The sequence below is a fragment of the Rhinatrema bivittatum genome, chromosome 3 (genome assembly GCF_901001135.1).
Source record: "Rhinatrema bivittatum chromosome 3, aRhiBiv1.1, whole genome shotgun sequence".
In the NCBI taxonomy this organism is placed as follows: domain Eukaryota; kingdom Metazoa; phylum Chordata; class Amphibia; order Gymnophiona; family Rhinatrematidae; genus Rhinatrema; species Rhinatrema bivittatum.
Genome location: NC_042617.1, coordinates 86,914,311 through 86,938,402, shown reverse-complemented (window position 1 = coordinate 86,938,402; position 24,092 = coordinate 86,914,311). Strand labels below are relative to the sequence as shown.

At 45.5% G+C, this 24,092-nt stretch overlaps 1 protein-coding gene across 4 annotated transcripts in view; it reads right to left on the bottom strand.

Moving 5' to 3' along the window:
- ERLEC1 (endoplasmic reticulum lectin 1) overlaps nucleotides 1-24,092 on the bottom strand; it is a 177,236-nt gene that overhangs the window by 106,664 nt on the left and 46,480 nt on the right. For all 4 annotated transcript variants that reach the window (XR_003855372.1, XM_029593428.1, XM_029593427.1 and 1 more), the window contains exons 4-6: nucleotides 20,839-20,916; nucleotides 20,511-20,574; nucleotides 20,187-20,227 (exon numbers count right to left, since the gene is read on the bottom strand). Coding sequence is in view for 3 of the 4 variants with exons in the window: in XM_029593428.1 (XP_029449288.1) it covers nucleotides 20,187-20,227; nucleotides 20,511-20,574; nucleotides 20,839-20,916 (183 nt within the window). In the remaining variant the exon portion in view is untranslated. The remainder of the gene's footprint in view (nucleotides 1-20,186; nucleotides 20,228-20,510; nucleotides 20,575-20,838; nucleotides 20,917-24,092) is intronic.

Genomic DNA, 24,092 nt, shown 5'->3' with positions numbered 1-24,092 from the left:
AGGTAACAACACTGGACTGTCTATGGACACTTACTTAGACAATGGCAAAGTCATTAGTAGACTGCTCTGAGAAAATTAACCAGCTGGCAACTCAAATGGAAATTATGAATAAGTCCTCTGAGTTATATAAGCAGGAAGTGATAGCGAAATTCCAGAATGTTGAAAATGACAAAGAAAGAAAAGAAAGTTCAATCAACGATAATTCAAGATTGTGGGGCTTTAAATCGCAAGATTGAAAATATAGAGAATGCACTGAGACATTTAAATCTAAGAATATTAAATTTTCCTAGGATAATGGGGGAAATTCCTCGTTTGACGGTTAAAAGATACTTCGCAGAAGTACTAGAAATTTCCTTGGTTTAATCCCCACCTCTTCATAAAATTTATTTTCTTCTGGTGCGGAAAAACCCAACAGCAGCAGATTGCTCCAAATATAATGGAAAACCTAACAGGATTTCTGGAATCATCAACCTATGAAATCATAGAGAAGTCAACTTTGTAAATATCTTTCTTTAAAGAGAAGGACTTAGGAGATGTGATGCGAGTGTATTTTAAGAAACCCAATTCTGATTTAATGGGTTCACACATCAGAATATTTCCTGACCTCACAAAATCGACCCAACTGAAAAAAAATTTCCTTGCTTTAAAACAAGAGACTCTAGAAGTGGGAGCAACATTTTTCTTACGCTTCCCCTGTAAATTCGTTGTAAAGCATAACAAAGATAGTTATATATTCTTCTAACCAGAGCAATTGAAAGACTTTGTTGATGCATAATAAAAAAAGCTATAAAGTTGTTGAGTAACAGTGCTAATAATCCGTGACATTTGATATAACCGGATAGAGAAGCCATTTATTTCCTTTATTATGCTTGTTTTATATCTCCTTTAATGTGCAGTTACCCCACCCCTCCAAGCTTGGGGTCTAAAGGGTAAATTTGAGAAAAATGGAAATTGTTTCCTTGGTAATGGCCTAAATTTTCTAGATATTTCTTTTCTTTGTTTTCTCAGTGATGTACCAATTTTCTTGTAGCAAAGTGGATACTTTGTAATAATTTTTGAAAATCAATAAAGAGAAAGTTTAAAAAAACAAAAACAAAACAAAAACACTATGGAATTTGTTGCCAGTGGGTGTGGTTAGTGCAGTTAGTGTAGCTGGGTTTAAAAAAGCTTTGGATAGGTTCTTGGAGAAGTCCATTACCTGCTATTAATCAAGCTGATTTACAAAATAGCCACTGCTATTACTAGCATCAGTAGCCTGGTATAGACTTAGTTTTTGGGTACTGGCCATTGCGGCAAAAGGGATTTTGCATGCTTTGTTTGCACTGCGACTATTTCCCACAGAGAGCTTGTTTCCCTTTGTATTGTAGTTCAATCTGAGGTTTGGGATACTGGTTTGACTCAGAATGAGGCTTGGACAGAATACAAAGCCTACTATCCATGATAAAAAAAAAATCCTGCAATGCCATTGGCCAGAAAACTATTACTAGTCAGAAGGCCATTGATCTGAGTGCTAATGCTAGTACTTTGTGCCCTGACTGATCCTTCAGACAGAACTAGCCCTAAAGTTGCTATAATTCTGTTTTTGGCTAAGCATATAGAAAGAACACATTTCTATGTTGACAGCATATTTCCCAAAGCTCTCCAGGCACTGATAAACAGTGAAAAGTGTTTAACTTTTATTGTTTAATCATTTTAGTTTAACCGTTGCTGGTTGTAAACAAACTTTTTCCGTTCACTGTTCCCACTTTTTGTTAATAAACTCAGTTTGTTTGCTTTGCCAGTCCTGGACTAATTAGTGTTCCCAGTGTTTTCTGTATTGGTCTGTGGATGTAATTCTAGGAAATTTATTACTTCTGGGTTGTGAGGCATCCCAGTGTACCTAGAAACCACCAAGAGATAGTTTGTAGATGGGGTCTTGCCTAGAGCCAAGAGGGAACGTAGCTGGTGGATGGGGGTTGCCAGAGTAAAGTTATGTGCACAGGTACAGGCAGGCCTAGGCAGTACTCTGAATGGACACAGGGTTAACACTGACTGGATATTAGAGGTGGTGCTATGATGTCACAATATTCCCACACACTTTATAAAGTAAAATACATAATGGAGAAATTACTTACCTGATAATTTCGTTTTCCTTAGTGTAGACAGATGGACTCAGGACCAATGGGTATAGTGTACTCCTGATAGCAGTTGGAGACTGATCAGATTTCAATCTGACATCAGTCCTAGTACAAATATCCCTGCAGGAAGTGCAGTCTTTAGTATTCTCCTCGAAAAGCATTGTGGATATATGTATGACTGAATAACTTGATAAACTTTAACTTGGATAACGTGATTCACTTTATAACTTGGTTAACTTAATAAATTTGAGCCGGTTGAATTGGTTATAGCTGGAGACTGCCAGTGCCCACAACCGAGAAATGTCGACACCCAGTAGGATGGGTGTCCTAGCCGAAGGAAAGCATGGCTTACCCGTGACTCCCCCGAGAAGTCCATGAGTAACGACAGCCATGGGTGGGATGCTGAGTCCATCTGCTACACTAAGGAAAACAAAATTATCAGGTAAGTAATTTCTCCATTTCCTAGCGTGTAGCAGATGGCGTCAGGACCAATGGGATGTATAAAGGCTTCTCCCGAACCGGGTGGGAGGCTGCCCGTGACCCACTTAGTACTGCCCTTGCAAATGCTATGTCCTCCTGAGCCTAAACATCCAGGCAGTAAAACCTGGAGAAGGTTTGGATGGAGGACCATGTCACCGCCCTGCAGATCTCGGTGGGTGACAGCATCTTGGTTTCCGCCCAGGACACTGCCTGGGCTCTAGTAGAATGGGCCTTGACTTGTAAAGGCAGTGGCTTGCCTGCTTCTTCGTAGGCCGCCTTGATGACTTCTTTGATCCAGTGGGCTATGGTTGCTCGCGAGGCCGCTTCTCTTTGCTTCTTCCCGCTGTGAAGGACGAATAGGTGGTCCGTCTTTCATATCAGTATCGGACTAGTAACCTGCCGACGTTGAGATGGCATAGACGTCGAGCCTCTTCTGAATTCTTATGCTCATCTGGTGATGGTAGCGAGATGGTAGTGAGACACCACTTTGGGGAGGAATGACGGAACTGCGCGTAACTGGATGGTTCCCGGGGTGAGTCTGAGGAATGGCTCTCGGCAGGACAGTGCTTGTAACTTGTATATACGACGGGCCGAACAGACTGCCAGTAGGAAGGCTGTCTTCAGTGTTAATAGTCTGAGAGACAGGCCGCGGAGAGGTCTGAAGGAGGTTCCTGCTAGGAAATCTAGGACCAGGTTGAGGTTCCAAAGGGGCACCGGCCACTTCAGGGGTGGTCGGATCTGCTTGACTCCTTTCAGAAAGCGGGCGACATCCGGGTGACAGGCTATGCTGCCACTCTCGCTCTTGGTGCTGTAGCATGACAATGAGGTCACCTGTACCTTGATGGAGTTGAGACAATCCCTTCTATAGGCTGTTCTGCAGGAATTCCAAAATCACAGGAATTTTGACTGAGCTTGGTATGATGCCGCGGTCCTCGCACCAGGCTTCGAATACTCTCCAAATCCTTAAGTTAGGGAGGTGGAGAACTTGCGTGCTCTGAGTAGGGTGTCAATTACTGCCCTCGAATATCCGCTCTTCCTTAGGCGAGTCCTCTCAATGGCCAGACCGTAAGAGAGAATCGAGCTGGATCCTCGTGGAGGATCAGTCCCTGCTGGAGCAGGTCTCTGTGTGGAGGTAGCGGCAGGGGGCTCCCTGTCAGCAGTCTTCGCATGTCTGCGTACCACGGTCTTCTTGGCCAGTCCGGGGCCACTAGAAGAACTGGTCCCCTGTGGTGTTCTATCTTGTGAATGATTGCGCCCAATAGGGGCCATGGCGGGAAGGCGTATAACAGAGTCTCCTGTGGCCAAGTTATTGATCCCCTGGGACTTGGCGTAGGACCGGTTTGCCAGGAGGTCCATGGTTGGTGTTCCCCAACGGTTTACTATCAATTGGAATGCTGTGGTCAACAGCCTCCATTCTCCTGGTTCTAGACTTTCTCTGCTGAGGTAGTCCGCAGCGACGTTGTCTTTCCCGGCGATGTGGATGGCCGAGATCTCTTGAAGATTCTCTTCTGCCCATGACATTAGGAGGTCTATTTCTCGAGACACCTGTTGGCTTCTGGTTCCTCCCCGACGGTTGATGTAGTCCACTTTTGTGGCGTTGTCCGACATTACTCTGACCGCTTTGTCTCTGAGTCTTTGAACGAACCTTAAGCAGGCTAGTCTGACTGCCCGGGCTTCTAGGCGATTGATGTTCCATCCCGACTCTTCTTCGTTCTATTGCCCTTGGGCAGTTAGCTCCTGGCAGTGTACTCCCCATCCTCATAGGCTGGCATCCGTGGTGAGTAGGATCCAGGTTGGTGAGGATAGTCTCGTTCCCTGGCTCAGATAGGCTTCTCGTTGCCACCATCATAGTTGGGCCCGAACTCTGTCCGGGAGCTGAAGATGTACGGTGTAGTTCTGGGACAGAGGATTCCATCGTGATTCAACATAACCAACAACCACCAAAATACCAAACTTAACAACAAGATAACCTCATCATGGTCAAATTTTGACATTGGATTTCAATGGTGGAGGCAATCTATAATAATTCAATCTATAATAAATAAAATGAACCCCGCCAGCCATCCATTAGACAACATCCCAATAACAACCCTCAAATCAATTGAACCTACCATATCAAAAACCATCACCAAAATTGTCAATTTATCACTGACCGAAGGCAACTACCCCAAATGCCTCAAATCTGCTGTCATCAAACCAATCCTTAAAAAGAACAATCTAGATCCGGAAATCCTTTCCAACTACCGTCCCATATCAAACCTTTCGTTCATAGCCAAAACCATTGAAAAAGTCATACACACTCAACTAGATGACTATCTGGAGACAAACAGCATCCTACCTCCATCCCAATATGGTTTTAGAAAAAACCTAAACACAGAATCTCTCCTCATCTCTCTAAATGACATTATTATAAGAGGCTTTGACAAAGGTGAAAAATACTTGCTCATTCTTCTTGACCTTTCAGCCGCCTTCGACACAGTGAACCACAATATGCTATTAGAGAGACTATCCCAAATTGGTTTAACTGGCAATACCTTACGTTGGTTTTCTTCCTATTAATCTGATCGAACATACTAAGTATTAATCAACAACAACCTATCAAAAATAATCAACCTCAACACCGGAGTCCCTCAAGGATCAGCTTTATCAGCCACCCTTTTCAACATATACCTTCTCCCCATTTGCCAACTACTAAAAGAATATGAAATCACACACTTCCTCTACGCTGATGACATTCAGCTCCTCATTCCCATACAAAATTCGATTGAAGACACCTACAAGAAAACCTCAGAACTACTTATTTCAATCAAACATCTCCTAAATTCCCTGAAACTCATAATCAACTTTGACAAAACTGAAATAATACTCATGGATAAAAAACCCAATCCAACTCCGCCACCCCTGACAATACTTGACAAACAAATGATAGCTATACTCCCTTCCACCCACACCAGGAACCTTGGAGTTATCATTGATAAAGAACTTTCTTTCAAGAACCACATAGCAAATAAAACTAAAGAAGGATATCACAGACTCCTAACCCTAAGACACCTGAAACCATTTCTCAACCCCTATGATTTCAGAATTGTACTTCAACTTCTTATCTTCTCCACCTTCAACTATTGCAACTCCTTACTAATTGGAATACCTTTATCATCCCTCAAACCACTCCAAATATTGCAGAACTCAGCCGCCAGAGTCCTAACTGGAACAAAAAGAAATGAACACATAACACCAATATTGACCTCACTTCACTGGCTCCCTATTACTGCACATATTGCTTACAAATCAATGACCATAATCCACAAAATTCTAAACAATGATCATCAAGGTCTTAACACCCTAAACATAATCCCTCAAAATCCTCCAAGAAACCTACGCTCTAATAACTCAGGCTACCTAAACATTCCCCCTATCAAAGATGCACATCTGGCAACCACAAGAGAAAGAGCCTTTTCAATTGCTTCACCTAAACTTTGGAACACCCTACCTAAATTCCTGAGACCCCAACACGACCTAAAAATATTCAAAAAGGACCTAAAAACACTAATGTTCCGCAAATTCTACACTGACCCTCAGACGTCTGATCATTCCAACTCTCAACTGAACTCTCAGTTATAAACCTCTTAATACATTCTCTTCACCCTGAACTGTATACCCTCCTCTTCCAATCTTATAATGCTCTCTGGACTTGATATGCTTATTTCTGATATTGTTCAAATTGTTTTTTTTATTGTTGCACAACTGCTAAGAAAAATGTATATTTTTTGTAAACAGTTATGATGGCTCTACCGAATGATGGTATATAAAACTCAATAAATAAATAAATAGTGAGCGTTGTATGGGTCTCATGTGAGCTCGTGCCCATGGCACTACTTCCAGTGTGGATGCCATGAGGCCGAGGACTTGTAGGTAATCCCATGCTGTGGGGTGAAGCTCGCTCAACAGAGTTCATAACTGGGTCATCAGTTTTGATCTCCTAGTCTGTGTCAGGATGACCTTGCCCTGTTTGATGTCGAACCAGACTCCCAAGTATTCTAGAGATTGGGAGGGCTGCAGGCAGCTCTTCTTTGTGTTGACCACCCACCCGAGGCTCTCCAGTAGTTTTGACACTGTTGGTTGCCTGGTGGCTTTCCTCTGGGGATTTCGCTCTGATCAGCCAATCGTCTAGATAAGAGTGCACGTGGATTCCTTCCTACCTCAGTGTTGCTGCCACCACCACTATAATCTTGGTGAACGTCCGGGGTGCAGTGGCTAACCCGAAAGGTAGTGCCCAGAACTGGTAGTGACGGCCCAGGATCGAGAAACGTAGAAAACGCTGATGCTATTGATGGATAGGAATGTGTAGGTAGGCTTCCAACAGATCCAGGGATGTAAGGAACTCTCCCGGTTGTATCGCTCTAAGTACAGAGCATAGGGTTTCCAAGCGGAAACAAGGAATCTTCAGGTGACTGTTGACCACCTTGAGGTCCAGGATGGGTCTGAATGTTCCTTCTTTCTTGGGGACAATAAAATAGATGGAATAATGTCCAGTATTTATTTGTTGTGAAGGCACCGGTGTTATGGCCTCTAAGGCTAGCAATCTGGTCAGGGTAACTTCCACTGCCATCCTCTTGGAAGGGTCGTGGCAGGGAGATTCCACAAACTTGTCTGGAGGGAGGTGGTGGAAATCCAGGTAATATCCCTCTCGAATGATGGACAGGATCCACTTGTCCGAAGTTATCTCGACCCATCTTTGGTAGAATAGGGCAAGTCTGCCCCCTATGGCTTCTTCCTTTGGACGGGTCGGCTGATTTTCATTGTGGAGTGCGGCTGGGGCCTGAGCCCGAGCTGGCTCCCCTTTTGTTGTGCTTGCTCCGAAAGGACTGGCTCCGGCCTGTGGGGCAGGCTGCTTGATATGTGCTTCTATAAGGGTTGAAGCGCTGTGATCCTCTGCCCCTGGAAGCATGAGGGAAGGATCGCTGGTTTCTCTTATTCCTGTCCTCCGGTAGCCGCGGCAATGGGGACTCGCCCCATTTGTTGGACAGTTTCTCTAGTTCGCTTCTGAACAGGAGTGTTCCCTTGAAAGACATCCTTGTGAGTCTCGTTTTGGAGGATGCATTGGCCAACCAGTTTCGGAGCCAGATTTGTCTTCTGGCTGCTACGGCGCATGACACTCCTCTAACTGCTGTGTGTACCAGATCAGAACCGGTGTCCGCGAGGAATGATACAGCTGGTTCCAGGGCCTCCCCAGGAGTGTTGTTCCTGGTCTGTGCTAAGCAGGCGCATGTCACCACGGCGCAGCAGGCCGCGATCTGTAAAGACATAGCGGAGACGTCAAAGGACTGTTTGAGGATAGATTCCAGACGTCTGTCTTGAGCATCCTTGAGTGCTGCTCCTCCCTCCACCGGGATAGTAGTGCGCTTCGAGACCGCACAGACCATGACATCCACTTTTGGACATGCCAGGAGATCTTTGGCGGCTGGGTCCAAAGGGTACATGGCTGCCAGAGCCCAGCCCCCTTTGAATGTAGTTTCTGGGGCATCCCATTCCAGGTCAATTAGTTGCTGGATGGCTTGTAATAGTGGGAAATGGCGGGAAGTCTGACGGAGATCCTCTAATAGCGGGTTCGTCTTAGGTTCCCCCGAGGCATTTGTGCCCGGGATAGCAAGCTCTTTTAAGCTGCGTGTGACCAGGTCTGGAAGCTAGTCCTTGGTGAAGAAGCGTCTCATGGTTCGGTGGGGCTCTGTCCTTGGAGGGAGTTCCCCTTCTTCCAGGGGTTCTGCATCCTCATCTGAGTTGTCCGTGTCCCCGAGGGTGGGGCTTCTGGGCGGTGGGATCACTTCCCTGGGCATAGAGGGTCCTGGTATGTATTATACGGCCACAGGCCCTGGTGGAGCCTGTGGCCGTATAATAGGAGGCCCCGGTTGCATGTGGACGAAGGTATGCAGACCTTTGAAGAATTCCACCAGGAGAAAGATGCTGGGTCTAGACTAAGGGGCACCGTGTCCCTGGGGAGTCCCGTTTGAGAGGGGGTCTCGCTGTGCACTGCTAGGTCCGGTGTACTGCTCGAGAGGCTGGAGCTCTGTACTGGCTGGGGAGGACCATGAGTTGGATCCCCTAGAGCCTCTTCCCACTGTATACACAGGGCAGTGGCCTCCTCATGCTGTGTGGCTCTAATATGGCATGCTGGGCAAAGGCCCTGAGCCTCGAGTTTCTTTTCCGGTGGTGCCATGGGTTGTGCGCGTAAAATACAGTTGTGCGCTCCGGTATGCGAAGTTGTGCGTGCGCAGGTAGGTGTGCTCGCTGTTGTGCGCACAGGGTGAAGTTATGCGCCCGACACAGTAAGCACGTGGCTATGCGCCCGGTACTTGGGCGTGCGACGTTGTGCGCACAAGGTATTTGTGCGCACGGCTCATCTCTGTGCGCACATATTGGAACGGCGGACAGGGCGGCTAACGGAACAAGATGGTGACAGCAACCACCTCGCAGGGTCTCCACGTGGGAGGACCCTCGGATCTGACCGGGGTCTAGCCCTGCTAGGGCCGATCAAACCGGTGGCACTGGTCCCGGCTGGCGACCTGTGCATCTCCTCGAGCTTCGGAGACCGGAGACTTTTAAATAGATTTCTACTTTACCTTGTCTCGGCGCTTCCCGGTCTCGTTCCGGGAAGTCTCCGGCTGTGGGGGGAGAGGGAAAATACCTTCTCCGCCGCGCTCGAGGTTAAACCCGCTGCCTCTCAGCCTCACCCGATGTCGGGGGCTAGGTCGCCGCTGAGAGTCGGCCGCCGGACCGAGGCTTACCTCCAAGGGATCGCGGAAATCACCTCGGGAATTCTCAACTGGGGGAGGGACCCAAAAGGTGTCACCGCAGGAGAGCGGGGCTCGTCTGTAGAGGTAAGATTTCTTCTTAATTTGGATTTCTTTGGTAAAATTACTCTAACGCTGTGTGAGCATGCATAGAGTCCCTAACTGCTATGGAGACGGAAAATACTGAAGAGTTGCACTTCCTGCAGGGGTATATGTACTAGGGCTGACATCAGATTGAAATCTGATCCGTCTCCAACTGCTATCAGGAGTACACTATACCCATTGGCCCTTGAGTCCATCTGCTACACGCTAGGAACATTTAATTTCTGCTATTTCCTATTGGCAAAACTGGTTGGTTCATATTTAAGTTAGATATATTAGTGTATATCTGCAACATTTCCAAATAGACTCCAGCAGAAATTGTGACCCTTTGTCTGACCCAGTATGGCAATTTCCTATGTTCTTCTTATGTAAAAGATAAATAAAAATTCAGAAACTGTTTGTCAAATAATCACTTTGAATAATAACTCTAAACTTCCATAAAGAAAACATTTCTCAAATACAGAGTTTTTAATCAGGCTTTGGTGCAGAATTTCCCCAAGAATACTATAAAAGGGCACCATAGGTAGGTATTCTGATTTTAGGGGCTTTTATTTGGCAATTCACAGAATGAAAGAGGAGCCCTAAACTGCAGGCAGTACCAACTGCTTGTAGCAGCTAATACTTTCAGCAGCATAGTAGTGTGTTATCACCACAAATGACCTGATTTTCAAGTAGTCGGTGATGCTGGCAATTCAGAAGACCTCTCAAATGTCATGGATCACCAAATTAAAATCCACAAAAGGGCGACCAAAATGATAAAGGGAATGGACAGCTCCCCTATGAGGAAAGACTAAAGAGGTTAGGACTTTTCAGCTTGGAGAAGAGACAGCTGAGGGGGGATATGATAGAGATGTTTAAAATTATGAGAGGTCTGGAATGGGTAAATGTGAATCTGTTATTTACCCTTTCAGATAATAGAAAGACTAGGGGGCACTCCATGAAGTTAGCATGTGGCACATTTAAAACTAATTGGAGAAAGTTCTTTTTCACTCAACGCACAATTAAACTCTGGAATTTGTTGCCAGAGGATGTGGTTAGTGCAGTTAGTGTAGCTGTGTTTAAAAAAGGATTGGATCAGTTCTTGGAGGTGAAGTCCATTACCTGCTATTAAGCTGACTTAGAAAATGGCCACTGCTTATCCTTTTCTCAATATCTGACCCTGCAGAATCCCTGATGGGGATAGAGAGAGAGATATCCAGTTTTAGGGCAGCGCCTGGATTTAAAATCAATTGGGATAAATCAGAGATTTTCAATATCTCGATCCCTAAGGGTCTGGTGGTGACACTCCAAGCGGCCCATCATTTTAAATGGACGAAAGGGAAAATCAAATACTTAGGGGTTTATCTGGGTGGTCTTGATGACCTGTTCAACTTGAACTATATTCCTCTGTTGAACAAGATATACAAAGAATTAGAGGAGTGGGACAGATATCATATTTCGTGGGTGGGAAAAATCACTGTGCTTAAGATGAATGTGCTTCCCCGTCTCCTCTACTTGTTTCAAACACTGCCAATATACGTTCCTAAGGCAGATTTGGATAAATGGCAACGTCGCTTTCTGAAGTTTATTGGGGGGGGGGGGGGGGGGGAAATTTCCCCGGGTAGCTAGGAAAATATTATACCTTCCAAAAGAGAGGGGAGGGCTGGGGGTACCCCATTTGCAATGGTATCATGCAGCTGCTCATTTGCGAGCTATTCTAGATTGGCACAAGACACCAGTTATTAAACAGTGGATACAAAAGGAACAAGCTATGATTGGCGTGGTTCCCCTACAAGAGCTAATCTGGCAACCAAAAGCAACTTGGCCGCCATTGCAATTGGTTTCTGCCCCTCTATCACGCTCAGGGTCTGGGAAAATGGCGGCATGCTATCATGGGTGATAAGTTTGATTGGAGTAAATCCTGTTTCATAATACAGCATTCATTCCAGGCAGGCCACACTCAGCATACTTTAAGTGGAAAAAGAGTGGTATTGTAATTATTGATCAAGTGTGGACTGTGCAAGGGATTATGGCATTTGAGGACCTGTGTGACAAATATGACCTACCCTCATCTGAAAGATTTCGGTACCTGCAGCTGAGACATTTTCTGAATACTACTTTGTTGCTTAATAGCTTGAAAGCCGGAGTGACTTATTTCAAAAGCTTATGTAGAGAGGCCAACAAGATTACACAAGCTATCTCAAAGATTTATGGTTTTCTAAACACGACCACCACAGCTAAACACATTTTATTAAGGCCTGGGAGGCAGATCTTGGTGTAATCATGGACTATGATGCTTGGATTGAAGTATATAAGCAGACTGGCAAAGGGTTGATTGCAGCAAACTTAATTAAAAACTGTTACAAACTCCTATATCGCTGGCATCGTAGCCCTCTCACCCTGCATAAAATATATCCCAATCTCTCTGAGAAATATTGGAAAGGATGTCAGCAAGACGGAGGGTATTTTCATATGTGGTGGTCGTGTCCATATATTCAACAATTCTGGCAACAAGTGTTTAATTGGTTGGCTGCTATTAACCATAATACTGGAGAGTATACCGCAGGCCAAGTCCTATTGAATAGCACTACTGGAACTGAAACCCTACAGGTCGACAGTCTGGAATACTATATCTTCGTTGCAGCTCGATGCATACTGGCAAGACACTGGAAATCATCCATCATTCCGCAATTATCTGAGGTACAATGCAAGGTGTCTGTTATCTATACCTTGGGTAAGAACACAAATACCTCCCAAAGTTCTCTAAGGCGTGGGCTGCATACGAAGCCTGGCAAGAGACAGTTTAATAACCTTAAATTTGGACAGAGACCAAAGGTTCACTTACTATGTTGATATAGCAAAGAAGTTCAAGGAGGTCTTAGGTCTTTCTGAATCTTTAGTCATTTCAGGTTTTTTGGGGGGTTTTTTTTATGCTATGTTGTACTATAAACCTTTGTTTGACACTGGAGCAAGAGCATAAGGAGGGGGAAGGGGAGGGGTTTCTCGTTTTTTTTCGAGTTAAAATATGGGAGTGATAGTGGTTGAGAAACAGTGGATAATAATGTATTAGAAGTGTTTTGCTATGAAAATCTGCCGCTGTAGTTGAAGTTGTTGATGATTATTATTGCTTGTTTAACTTTTACTTCCAATAAAAATACAAATGGAAAAAAAAAGAAAATGGCCACTGCTATTACTAGCAACAGTAACATGGAATAGATTTAGTTTTTGGGTACTTGCCAGGTTCTTATGGCCTGGATTGGCCACTGTTGGAAACAGGAACCTGGGCCTGATGGACCCTTGGTCTGACCCAGTATGGCATATCTCCCCCATCGTCAAACAGACCACACTGCCGGGGGAGCCAAAATGGCCACCATTCCCACGTTGGAGGAAATCGGAAGCTTGCTGCGGTCCGCACTTCAGTGCTACACAGAAACCCTCAGGGGAGAGCCCAAACAATGGTTCCTGCCCCTTGCGGTTGCCGGAGCCTCCGACGGACCCTCTCCCCCCGAAACGCAGGTTGCACATAAACTAAAGCGACTAAGCCGCGCTGATCCTTTACCACACGTGCCGCAAACAGCCACCAACCATGCTGAAACAGAGAGCCTTACCTTTCCCCCCCCCCCCTTCTTAAAACAACTTTAAAACTGTGGTCAGCCTCTCCTCTGCAGAGAACACAGAGCTGTCCAGCTCAGGTTCAGCAAAAGGCAAAAAGAAATAAGGAGCTACTGAAACCAGAAATTTAAAGAAAGAAAGGAAAGCTGATGAAAGAAAATAAGATACCAGCTGCCCTGAGCTTACAGCCACCTGAGAAGCCTTGTGAAGGGGAGGGATATGGACAATCAGATTTACACCCAACGGACTAAAGCAGCGACCATACAAAAAAGGTCACCGACCTCCTGCTCGTCCACCTCAACCAAACAGGTAAGGATCCACCAGGACCCAAACATTCCTAGGAGGAAAGGCTCACACCAAAAAAAGAAAAAAATTCACCAGACCTCAGAACTGCAGGTTTATGTACCAGCCACCATCCGCTGGAGACAGAGAAATAGTGAGGAACTGCATGTGGCACCAGGGATTATGAAGCAGTGTCAGTGAAATTTTCTCCGTCTCCATCTACTGGCAGGGATGAATAAACCCAGGAGTCTGGACTGATCCGGGTTACGTACAGGAAAACAAATTCACAATGGCCTTGGTTCTATTATTCTCCACTTGTAGCTAGAAATGGGACACTTGGCCTAGGTGCAATGCCTCTCCACTATATCTATCCTAAATTTGGTGCCCAAATTACAGTCGCCTACATTTAAGCACCTGATCAGCCAACTTGCTTTCTCCTCCTCTTTCCCTTAGTGCTGCACAGCTTAAAACTATTCAGTCTCCCATGCATGCATTTGTTTCCTGCAAAGCATCTCACTAACTAAATCCAAAGCTTGCTAAATACAAAAGTGACAATCTCCACATCCTGTATCACCCCAAAAATTATTTGTAGTAATTTGCAAGATATAAGAAGGGGGAGACAGACACACAGTCATTGGTATGAACTCATAAGCCTCTATTCGAATAGAAGAGTCAAAAAAGCAGAAGCAGACAGAGATGAAAGGAAATTCGGTAGGTTCCCTGAAAATGCTTTACAGCATAAAAGAAAAGTATTCCTTCCCTGCTAATTTTCATTCCTGTAGTACCACAGATCAGTCCAGACAATGGGTTGTACCTCCCTTCCAGCAGATGGAGACAGAGAAAAATTTGAAGGGTGCCCACTAATAACCTGGAGCGCCCTCTGCATCCCTTCAGTATTAAATATATCAAAGCAAGAAAGAAACCATTGAATGGATCAAGTAAACCAACTTCAAAATGTAACTCTGTACAAGAATGTTTTTATTTTAAATTGTAGTGAGGAAAAACTTGCAAAAGGAACCATTGGCATTACACAAACGGTCCTAATCCTGTTAATCTTTTGAGCTGTGATTCCAAAGTACTGTCTAGATAATCCCAAATCTATTCTTAGGGTGGGCATCTGGACTGATCTGTGGTACTACAGGAACAAAAATTAGCAGGTAAGGAATAATTTTCTTTTCCCTGTAGGTACCTGGATTAGTCCAGACAGTGGGATGTACCAAAGCTTCCCTATGTAGGGTGGGCCCCGGATAACACTGCTTGAATGCTTTAGCGCCAAACGAACCCAAGACCAGTAGTTGGAGGTTTAGACAATAGTGACGTGTGAAGGTGCGCAACGATCGCCAGGTAGTTGCCCTGCATATCTCTTGAGGAGAGACGGATTGGCTTTCAGCCCAGGAAGCTGCTTGAGAGTGGAGAGAATGCGCTTTTATCCCCTCTGGAGGCTGCCGGCCAGCACCAATGTATGCTGAAGAGATCATTTCCTTCAACCAGTGAGCAATTGGGGTCTTAGAAGCCTTGGTGCCTTTCTTGGGGCCACTCCACAGGTCAAACAGATGATCCGATAATCGAAAATCATTGGTAACCTCCAGATAGTGAATGAGGACGTGCTTAGCAGAGTCATCTGAATTCCCTAGCCTCCTCGTCCTGGAAAAATGGGAGTTCCACTGATTGATTCAAATGAAAGACTGAGACCACCTTCGGCAGGAAAGATGGGACTGTGCGCAAGGAAACTCCCGAGTCCGTGAATCGGAGGTAGGGTTCTCTGCATGACAGAGCTTGAAGTTCAGAGATCCTGCGGGCAGAACAAACAGACACCAAGAAAATTGCCTTGAGAGTTAAATCCTTGAGGGTAGCTCTTTTCAGCGGCTCAAAAGGTGGGCTGCAGAGAATCCGAAGAACCAAGTTTAGGCTCCAGGTGGGGCACAAGGCATGCACCGGTGGCTTGATATGCTTCACCCCCTCAGAGAATTGTAAGCCAAACCTTTCTCCAAACCCTGTAGAAAAGAAAGGTTCTGAAGGACTGAGGTGCGACGAGAAGCCACTCCTATGGTTGTGCACCAGATCTCAAAAACTTTCCAAACCCGGACATAGTTGATCGAAGTGGAAGTTTTCCTAGTCTTTAGGAGGGTGGAAATAACCTCCTCCGGGTAGCCTCTTCTTCTCAACCTGCGCCTTTCAAAAGCCAGGCCGCAAGACAGAAGCGATCTGCCAGGTCGAAAAATACTGGACCCTGCCGCAAGAGGTTCGGAAGATGCCCCAGACTGAGAGGGCCGTCCACCGCGAGGTTGACTAGGTCTGCAAACCACGGTCTTCGTGGCCATTCTGTTACTACTAGAATGACTGAGCCTTGGTGGATTTCTATTCGTCGCAGTACCTTTCCCACTAAGAGCCATGACGGGAACACATATAGTAGGATGTTTCGTGGCCAGAGGAGAACTAGAGCATCCACGCCTTCCGCGCCATGCTCCCTTCTGCGACTGAAGAAGCGCGGGGCTTTTGCATTCTTCTGAGTGGCCATTAGATCCAGATGAGGAGTCCTCCAGTGGCGGAAGAGAAGAGTTACTTTCGTTGGAGAGTTCCAATTCTCCGGGATCTATGAGTTTACGGTTCAGGAAATCTGCTTGAACATTGTCCACCCCTGTTATGTGCGACACTGCTAGTCGGGAGAGGTGTAGTTCCGCCCATGCCAACAACTTGCCCGTCTCCCGAGAGACCTGTGGACTCCTCGTCCCTCCTTGACGGTTGATGTATGCTACTGTGGTTGCATTGTCTGAGAGTATCCGTACCGGTTGATGATGAACTGGGGGAGAAAACGCTTCAATGTGAGACTGACTGCTCTCGTTTCCAGCCAGTTGATCGGCCACGACGCTTGCACTAATGTCCATTGCCCCTGCGCTGATTGCGTTTGACACACAACTGGAGAGGCTGGCATCTGTAGTAACGATTACCCATTGGGGGATTTCTAAGTCCACTCCCTGTAGCAAGTGATCCAGACTCAGCCACCAGCTCAGACTGTCCATGGCAACTTCCGACAACGGCAAGAGGGCTTGAAAATCCTGAGACACTGGCTTTCATCAGGAGAGTAACGCTCTCTGAAAAGGTCACATTTGCGCAAAAGCCTAGAGAACTAAGTTTATAGTTGAGGCCATGGTGTCCAGGACCTGGAGATAGTCCCATGCTGTGGGAAGTGGAAGGCAATGGAAGTGCTGTACTTGAGAGATAAGAGTCCGAGCGTGGTCCTGATGAAGAAACACTTTGCCCAGGATGGTATCGAACCATGCTCCCAAGAAATCGATCGACTGAGAGGGAGTTAGGCTGCTTTTGGCCAAATTGACGACCCATCCATGAGAACAAAGGAGGTGCAAGACTGTCTACTGCCTGTAGGCAAAGGTCGAAGGACTTCGCTCGAATGAGCCAATCGTCCAGGTAGGGGTGGACCAGGATCCCTTCCCTTCGTAGGGCCACTGCCACCACTACACTGACCTTGGTGAAGGTGCGGGGAGCGGTCACTAGGCCGAAAGGTAGGGCTTGAAACTGGAAATGATGACAGAGGATCTTGAAGCAAAGGAAGCGCTAATGTTCCTTGAAGATGGGGATGTGAAGATAAGCCTCTGTAAAGTCCAAGGAGGCTAGGAATTCCCCTCAATGTACTACTGCTATGACGGAGCACAATGTTTCCATCCTGAAATGTGAAACCTTGAGTGCCTTGTTGACCCTCTTGAGATCCAGGATTGGATGGAAGGAGAGTTCCTTTTTGGGAACTACGAAGTAGACTGAATAATGACCTAACCCTTGCTCCATCAGGGGCACTGGGAGGATGGCCCCCAAATCCAGGAGCCTATTGAGTGTCTGACGTATTATCTGTTTCTTCGTCACTGGACTGCAGGGAGAGAAGAGGAACCCGTCTCTCGGGGAGGGGGATGTCTAGCAAATTCTAAAACGTAACCTCGCTTTAGAATATCTAGAACCCACTGGTCTGATGTAATCTTGACCCACTCCTCATAGAAGAGGGAGAGACGTCCTCCTATTTTGGGCATCGAGGCCAGGGGTATTTCATTGGGTAGACTTGGAAGGGACCCCCCTTGGGAGAGGCCATCCTGCGCTGGTCTTCGTCCACGAAAGGACTGGGACCAGGACTGCGAATGTGAGGAAGGAAGTCTTTGCGAAGCCGGTCCGCAGAAACAGCTTCTATGAACGTCCTCAAACTCCGTGGACGATCCTCCGGCAGCTTATGCACCTTATTCTCCCCTAGGGATTTCATGATCTGTTTTAGATCTTCACCAAATAACAATTTGCCCTTGAAGGGAAGAGACCCCCGACCAGTTACGAAGCCAGAGAAGGCGTCTAGCAGAAACTGCCGATACCATTAATCTGGCCAGCAAACGGAGAAGGTCATATAGAGCATCCGCTCCATAAGCTATCACGGCTTCCAGGCGCTCTGCCTGTTGTGCTTCCCCCTGCGGCAGCTCTTGAGTACTGAGCAGTTGTTGGACCCATCTAAGATCTGCACATTGCATTTTATTTCTCATACATACATACATACAGCAGCTCTGACCCCCAAGGCAGATACCTCAAAGATTCTCTTGAGGTATACTTCGAGCTTCCGGTCCTGTAGGTCTCGCAAAGTGGCTCCACCAGTTACCAGAATAGTAGTCCTTTTCGTGACCGCCGACACTGACACGTCCACCTTAGGGACCTTGAGAAGATCTAGGTACTCTTCTGGAAGAGGGTATAGCTTATCCATAGCTCTGCAAATCCTCAGAGTAGCCTCAGGAGACTCCCATTCTCTGGACAACAATTGAAAAAGCATAGGATGAAAAGGAAATGTTTTTCGCTGGGCCCTGGCGGATCCTGTAGAGTATCAATATCCAACTCCACTAGGACATGGGGGATGAGAGAGTCTAACTCATCCCTCTGAAATAGGTGTAAAACTCTAGGGCATCACCTTCCATTTGCACATATGAAGTGGAATCATCCTGGTCTGGATCAGGCAGAGGACCCTGAGGTGAAGAACCAGGGATAATGGGATGGGGAACCACCCGGACCTGGGAAGACCCCTGAAGTATCCAGGGGGTCTGCCAACCTGATCACTTTGGGGGGAGGAGGACCTGAAGCTTCATCCTGTTGCTGGCTTAATCTAGCTAAATAAGCATTATGTAGCAAAAGAACAAAGTCAGTAGAAAAAAGCTCAGGAGGGGATCCCGAGGGAGGAATATCAGGGAGATCACCCAAAGTTGCCCCTGGATCCGGAGGGTTAACAGGAGTTAAAAATCGGAGGAGAGGGAGAAAATCCGGGGTGTGAATCGCCATCTGGCTGCGTTGGAGCAGCCGGCTCCGATAACAAAATGGCCACCGTTCCCGCGATAGACGGGATCGGGGCCGACCTTCCAGCAGGCAGATGCGCTTGCAAGCGCGAAGTAGAACGCCCAGCCGGCCTCGAGGGACCTTCCCCGCCAGGGAGGCACCTCGCACATTTGCCTTCATGAGAGAGCCGTGTCCTGGGCTTTCCACAGGCACTGCATCGCGTGGATTGCGGCATGGGGGAGGAAGCCGAACCGCTTACCAGAAACCATCCCCGAAGGCTGTCAGGAGTGGGTAAGAGTAAAGAAAACCTCCGTTCAACAAAAAAGCAACGACTCGATTTTTTTTTTTTTTAAACAGAGGAATGTCGCGTCTCTGTTAGCGCTGCCCCGAGGAACTCGACATCTCAGGGAAGAAGGTCATTGCAATGGGGGAGAGGTTGGACCACCAACTTTCACCCCTACAGCCAAAAAAGAAAAAAAGACACAGAACTTACCCCCAATAATGTGAACAATAGCAAATAACACTGCTATCAGTTCTGCCTGCAAGTTTCAGATTGACTGAACACTGAGAAAATATTAAACACTTTTTTTTTTTTTTAATCTTGATCCATCCAAAATAGAGAAATAAAATAGTAAGCAATTAAAGAAATGAGAAATTCTAATAACCTATCTTCTCTAAACTTTACTGTGTAACCACAGGTTCTGCCACCTTCATCTGCTGGAGAAAGAGAAATACTGGGGGGGGATGGAGGGGACAGGACACAGAGGGCGCTCCAGGTTATTAGTGGACACCCTTCGAGTTTTTCTCTGTCTCCATCTGCTGGAAGGGAGGCACAACCTACTGTCTGGACTGATCCGGGTACGTACAAGGAACATACTATTTTGCTACATTTAGAACTCATTTTTCTTTTACTTGATCTACTGATAAAGAGCCTTTACACACGTTCTCCCAGCTACCAGATCTTCTCAATTTTCAAGGTCTAATTTTCCAAGAAGTAAAGAGACCCTTATCAGTATTTAAAAGGGCTCATTGAGTACCGTTAATATATACAGGAAACCTGTTAAAACACGAGAGTGTTACCTATGTTTTTAATCAACGTGCTATCTGTAGTCACTCTGGGCCAAATTTTCAGTCATTTACAATCAAAGTGGCATGTTAGAAAACCTTCTGACCTTTGCATGCAAAAGGTATGCATGCAATTCAATTTCACACATACTTTTGTGTATGAGAAAGAGAAGTGCTCTGGGCCCACCCCACCCCACAACTTCAGATTTTAAAATCGAAAGTGTGCATGTAAAAGTATGCGCATAAATATACACACAAGTTTTGCCATGCCAGTAGCATGTGTAACTCTGTATGGGGGTGTCTGTGCATGTACCTTTGAGGAAAATGGGCACATGAAAAGTACCATAGACTTCCCCATCGTTGATAAGTAATCTCCCATATCCAGGGCTACTTTTCCACCTGATAAGCATTCATTCATATGGACATCATAGCTAAGGATGATAAACAATTTACTTGCCTTTTTCAAAGTTTCTTCTTTCTTTTCCTCTTGCTTGTCATCTATAGAATAAGCATATAATAAAGTTAAAATTTGATTTACTATAAAAAGGTGAGCTGTATGAAAGGATCTACTTAGGCTGGAATGTGTAAATGAATTTCTTTCTGTATATCCAATGCTGATCAATCACAACTGAAAATGAAATCCATTGCACTGGGAAAATATTTTTTCTAACAATTATTGCTTTTATTCAAGACAAGCAAGTTAAAAAAAAACCCCATTACCAATTTTTTACCTATTTGACATTAAATTAGGTCTACCAAGAAGTTTGTTGAAAAAGACAACCTGCTTCCCTTGATGAACTCTTTTTGATCATGTTTCCGAGGTAATACTCTTGACTGTTTATCTTCTACAAGGAAAACACAAGGTTAGAATGATTACTATGATGACTGACTACCTGAGAACATATCAATACTTTTCCTTGTAGCGATGACACCAGTCATTCCTGGGCAAATTTTTTATTATGCAACCCCAGTCAATATGTACATTAATAGGACTTTCAGATGTGGGATCAATTTGAGCTGTCTTCATGCAATTTTCACCTTCATATATTCTACTTCTATTACTTTATACATAAACAAAATGTAAAGTCTACAAGTTTCACACTACATACCTGCCCTGTTTCTTTCTCTTCGTGGTACTGTCGAATATATTTCCCATGGCAAACCTCGTATGTCCAGTAGGATTCAATCTGAGAAATGTTTACATTTAAGGGTAAGAACATATACTGTAAATCCAACAGCATCTTATCTGTTGATATGAAGCAGCAGGTGCTTATGACATAAGAGTGGCTTGCAAGGGAGTGTACATTCCCAACAATAAAAACAGGAGCTTTCCTTCAAACTACATAACCAGACAGATTGCCTGTAGGGGAAGTTAATTGATGGGCTGCAAATGTTTCTGCTTAGTTCCTGATCATGCTTATTTGCTTTGCAAATAAAAACCTTTCAGACAAAAGAAGTGGAGGCACCTGGAAATCTGAAGCAACAGGACGTTGGCAACTAGCAAGAAACTAAACCCACAAGAGCCATTGCAGGATCCAACATAGAAACATAGAAATGACGGCAGAAGAAGACCGAATGGCCCATCCAGTCTGCCCAGCAAGCTACACACTTTATCCTTTTTTTTTTTTTTTTTTTTTAATCTTTTTCTCTCACCCACCTGTTACTATTGGCTTCCAGTACCCTCCAGCCCTAATTCCCCTCCACCCCACCACCAATGTAGAGAGCAGCGCCGGATCTGCATCCAAGTGAACATCCAGCTCAATTAGGGGTAGCAACCGCTGCAACAAGCAGGCCTCACCCTGCCCCATACTCTTACCCACCCCTGTTTTTTTTTTTTTGTGGAGATGGCAGCCCTCCATCCTTCCGCTCCGTGAAGGTGGAACACCAACCACTGGCATCCTGCTCCGAGAATGCCTCTGTGGCTACTGCTGCTCCGTGCAGTGTTTTGCTGCCTCCTCTTTATTTACGTCCTCTGGACTCGATGGACCCACAGTGTTTATCCCACACCCCTTTGAAATCCTTCACAGTTTTAGACTTCACCACTTCCTCCGGAAGGGCATTCCAGGCATCCACCACCCTTTCCATGAAGAAATACTTCCTGACATTGGTTCTTAGTCTTCCTCCCTGGAGCCTCAGCTCGTGACCTCTGGTTCTGCTGATTTTTTTCTGATGGAAAAGGTTTGTCGTAGTCTTTGGATCATTAAAATTTTTCAAGTATCTGAAAGTCTGAATCATATCACCCCTGCTCCTCCTTTCCTCCAGGGAGTACATATTTAGATTCTTCAATCTCTCCTCGTATGTCATCCGATGAAGACCCTCCACCTTCCTGTCGCCCTTCTCTGTACTGCTTCCATCTTGTCTTTGTCTCTTTGTAGATACGGTCTCCAGAACTGAACACAGTACTCCAGGTGAGGCCTCACCAAGGACCTGTACAAGGGGATAATCACTTCCCTTTTCTTACTCGATATTCCTCTCTCTATGCAGCCCAGCATTCTTCTGGCTTTTGCTATCGCCTTGTTGCATTGTTTCGCAGACTTCATATTATTAGACACTATCACCCCAAGGTCTCTCTCCTGCTCCATGCACATCAGCCTTCCCCCCCCCCCCCCCCCCCATCGAATACAGTTCATTCGGATTTCCACTCCCCATATGCATGACTTTGCACTTCTTGGCATTGAATCTCAGCTGCCATATCTTCGACCACTCTTCCAGTTTCCTTAAATCCCGTCTCATTCTCTCCACTCCTTCCGGCGTGTCCACTCTGTTGCAGATCTTAGTGTCATCCGCAAAAAGACAAGCCTTACCTTCTATCCCGTCTGCAATGTCGCTCACAAAGATATTGAATAGGACCGATCCCAACACAGATCCTTGCAGTACACCATTTAAAACCGCTCTCTCTTCAGAGAAAGTTCCATTTACCATCACACATTGTCTTCTGTCCGTCAACCAGTTTGCAATCCAGGTCACCACCTCAGCACTCACTTCTAAGCTTCTCGTTTTATTCACCAGTCTCCTGTGCGGAACCGTATCAAAAGCTTTGCTGAAATCCAAGTAGATGACATCGAGCGCTCTTCCTTGATCCAATTCCTTGGTTACTCAGTCAAAAAAGTCAATCAGATTTGTCTGACAGGATCTTCCCCTGGTGAATCCATGCTGCCTCTGGTCCATCAATTCTTCCGACTGTAGATAGTTCACTATTCTCTCTTTCAACAGTGACTCCATTACTTTTCCCACCACAGAAGTGAGGCTAACCGGTCTGTAGTTACCAGCCTCCTCTCTGTTCCCACTCTTGTGAAGCGGGACCACCATCGCTCTTCTCGGCACCACTCCCGTTTCTAGGGATCTTTTGAACAGGTCACACAGCGGACCCGCCAGCACATCTCTGAGCTCCCTCAGTATCTTTGGATGAATCCCATCAGGCCCCATGGTTTTGTCCACTTTCAGATTCTTTAGCTCTTCCCATACATTTTCTACTGTAAAAGGATTTTCATCTATACCACTTCCCTCCAGTTTCTTGTTCTGTAGAGATGGGTCCTTCTCCAGGGTCTTCTTTAGTGAACACAGAGCTGAAGTATTCGTTTAATATTTCTGCCATTTCTTCATCTCTCTCCACACATTGATCATTTCCACCTTTCAATTTCACTATACCACTTTGGACTTTTCTCTTTTCGCTGATGTATCTGAAAAATGTTTTGTCACCATTTTATCTCCTTGGCAATCCTCTCTTCCGCTTGACTTTTTGCTGACTTGATAAATTTCTTCATCTCCCTCAGTTGAATCAAATATTCTTCTTTGTGCTCCTCCCTTTGGGATCTTTTATATTTCTTGAATGCTGTTCTTTTAGCTTTAATTTTGTCAGCCACCTCCTTTGAGAACCAGATAGGTTTCAATTTTCTTTTGCTTTTCTTTACATTTCTAACATATAGAGTAGTTGCCTTGGTGATTGCTCCTTTTAGATTGGTCCACTGCTGATCCACATCTCTCTCGTTCTCCCATCCTTTTAGTTCTTCCTCTAGGTACTTCCCCATTTCCTCAAAGTCCGTGTTTTTGAACTGTAAAACTCGGGTCTTTGTGCTTCTTTTCCATATTCTTTTAGTGATATTAAACCATACCATTTGATGATCACTGGTGCTGAGGTGGGTGCCCACCTGGACATCAGAGACATTATCTCCATTAGTGAGCACTAAGTCGAGTATAGTTCCTTCTCTCGTGGGTTCCATTACCATTTGTTTGAACAAAGTTACTTGCATGGCAACAGAAGAAACAGCAGGAACTAGAGGTCAAGAAAAGCTTCGAGCTCTGAGGTAGGCCCTCACAATCGTATGAGCTGTACCAAAGATTTATATGTGGGATGGGTTTCAAG